At 42.7% G+C, this 2500-nt stretch overlaps 1 protein-coding gene across 1 annotated transcript in view; it reads right to left on the bottom strand.

Moving 5' to 3' along the window:
- The window catches only part of LOC132842056 (legumain-like), a 10963-nt gene that overhangs the window by 3135 nt on the left and 5328 nt on the right, over positions 1 to 2500 (bottom strand). Inside the window, exons 7-10 of the mRNA XM_060864764.1 lie at positions 1461 to 1523; positions 1033 to 1096; positions 824 to 942; positions 606 to 722 (exon numbers count right to left, since the gene is read on the bottom strand). Of these exons, the coding sequence (XP_060720747.1) occupies positions 606 to 722; positions 824 to 942; positions 1033 to 1096; positions 1461 to 1523 (363 nt within the window). The remainder of the gene's footprint in view (positions 1 to 605; positions 723 to 823; positions 943 to 1032; positions 1097 to 1460; positions 1524 to 2500) is intronic.

The following is a 2500-nucleotide window of genomic DNA, read 5'->3' as shown; positions in this document are numbered from 1 at the left end:
ATAACGGAGTGCTTGTATCGTGAATGGAGTTAAACCAATGAAGATAAATACGGATGGAGCTGATCGGGAGCTGCTCTTTAACTCTGGAAAGCTGGTGGAGTTGTGAGTAACTGGTGATCTTTACCCAGCGCCATTAAACTGGCTTTGTAAGTTACTTCTGCTTAATACCCTGGACGCAATGGATTGAGTGACATTACTGATGAACTGGTGACTTTGACTTTCCTTTATTCTTATTTGTACAATTCTTTATTTTTCAGACTATTTAACTGTGCTGAAGGGTTGTGAGATGAATATTTTCTGCTGTTGATGTTGGTTATGCTGGTGTTTATTGCTAAAGAATTGTGTTATGTGGTGTGATGGAATTGGTGCATTGTTATTATTGAATACACTGAATATTGCATTATGGTGAAAAGTTGTACTTCTTCCTTATTTGGTTTGCTCTTCCAAGATTTGGGATATGTGTGATGAGTATGCCTTAAGATACATGTGTCCTTTGTTCACTCTCCTTCTGATTGGACTAACAATCCTTACTGTAATTGACAGAGTATTTATCTCTGTCTGGCACCCCAGCATATTAATAAGAGGGAAAGTGTTACAATACACACCTTGTACCCATAGTTACTTGGCGTCTGAGTCTTTCCCACATCCTTTCTCACAGCCTTGCTGACGTTTTCCTTCAGGTAGATGAACTGATCTTCAAATGAAGTCGAGCTAAGGTTTTCCTTTAGAGTGAAGTAACGAAAAGGAAAAAGATCGAATTGTGTCTAATATCAGATACTTAAGCATGTAGAAGCAGCTGAAAAACAGCAGTATGATCACTGACGGTCTCTGTGTGGTGTAGCCAGTACGTAGTGAAGACATCAGCAAGGAAAGTGTTTCGTTCTTTATCCCAGAACCAAGCGTAAGCATATTCATCAAGCCCGCATGAACCCACTGAGTACACTGGAACAAGACCAGAAAGGCTTTAGAGAGATATCAGACTAATGGATTTAAACCTGTCCTGAAACTTAAGTAAGCATAAAAAGTGCAAACCGTTTGTGTCTGACAGCTTGTCCAGCATCGATCCGGCATGGCACGATTCCATATAAATCACCATCTGCAACATCAGACCACGTTCAGCGATCTTTGTGTAAAAATAAATCACAACAAACCCTAAATGTATATTTTTGATGCCGCTAAACTCCATAAATGTACGCTTGATAATCAAGTTTATGTATACCGTCCAACATGAACGCCCCTGTGAATGAGCTGTTACCATGGAAACAATAACTTATTAGTGCGAGTGTGTTAATGTACATAATCCTGTGATTTCGCATGTGCGCTGATTAAGACCCACCGTTAGCTAACACCTTCTGACCAATCAGAATGCAGAGCTCAGCCGTGCTGTGATGTAACCTGCTATCTGTGATCGATTGTTTTAAATCTGTGTATTAATGATATTTACTGAGCAAAATACATACCTTTGAAAACTGGCCACTCCGTGACATCGTATTTACTGTGTTAATGAGGTCGTGTGCGTACAGCTGTAACAGAAAATAACTGATTATTCCATTTCATAATCACCTCTAACCTCTTAGGCAGTGGAGAAGAGAAGACAAGCTCCATGTGGTCTGTTAGCTCAGGCTGTATCTGGACAGAGCTGATGGCAGATCATCAGATGAAGATTTAACCCAAGTTAAACTGAACTGCTGGTTATCCCAGGTGGTTAAGCTGCATGTCAGGATCATGTGATATCCCTGGACTATAACTCTCACCATTGCTGTCCATTTCCTCTCACAATCAGAAAGGCTTATGTCATCGTTCCTTTTCAACATCAGAAGGATTTGTCTGTTTTGATCAACATAGGACACTCGGGTTCAGGTACAGGTTCAGTGTGTCAGGTTCAGGGTGGGGGGAAGTCATGGCCTAAAGGTTAGAGAGTTTGACTCCTAACCCTAAGGTTGTGGGTTCGAGTCTCGGGCCGGCAATACCATGACTGATGTGCCCTTGAGCAAGGCACCGAACCCCCCCAACTGCTCCCCGGGCGCCGCAGCATAAATGGCTGCCCACTGCTCCGGGTGTGTGTTCACGGTGTGTGTGTGTGTTCACTGCTGTGTGTGTGTGTGCACTTTGGATGGGTTAAATGCAGAGAACGAATTCTGAGTATGGGTCACCGTACTTAACCGTATGTCACGTCACTTTCAGTCCCTTGATCTTTTGAGACTGCACCTAGGATTACTTCACAATTCTGACTTTTATAAGTTCCCCTACACCACCCCATTGCTCCCTACACTAACATTCATGGCTCACGTGGTTAAAGTTCTGGCTTGTTGATCGGCAAATCGCAGTTCGAGCCCCAGCACTGCCAAGCTGCTTCTGTTGGGCTCTTAAACGAGGCCCTTAACCTTCTCCAGTGGTGCTGCTTTATATCTGACCCTGTGCTCTGACCCCAGCCTTCACAGAATGAATTTCACTGTGCTGTAAAGTAGAAATAACAAAACAAAGACTTTTATTCTATTCT

Source organism: Tachysurus vachellii, chromosome 2, assembly GCF_030014155.1.
Source record: "Tachysurus vachellii isolate PV-2020 chromosome 2, HZAU_Pvac_v1, whole genome shotgun sequence".
NCBI classification, from domain to species: domain Eukaryota; kingdom Metazoa; phylum Chordata; class Actinopteri; order Siluriformes; family Bagridae; genus Tachysurus; species Tachysurus vachellii.
The sequence above is the reverse complement of the archived record's forward strand: the minus strand, read 5'-3'. Positions and strand labels throughout refer to the sequence as shown.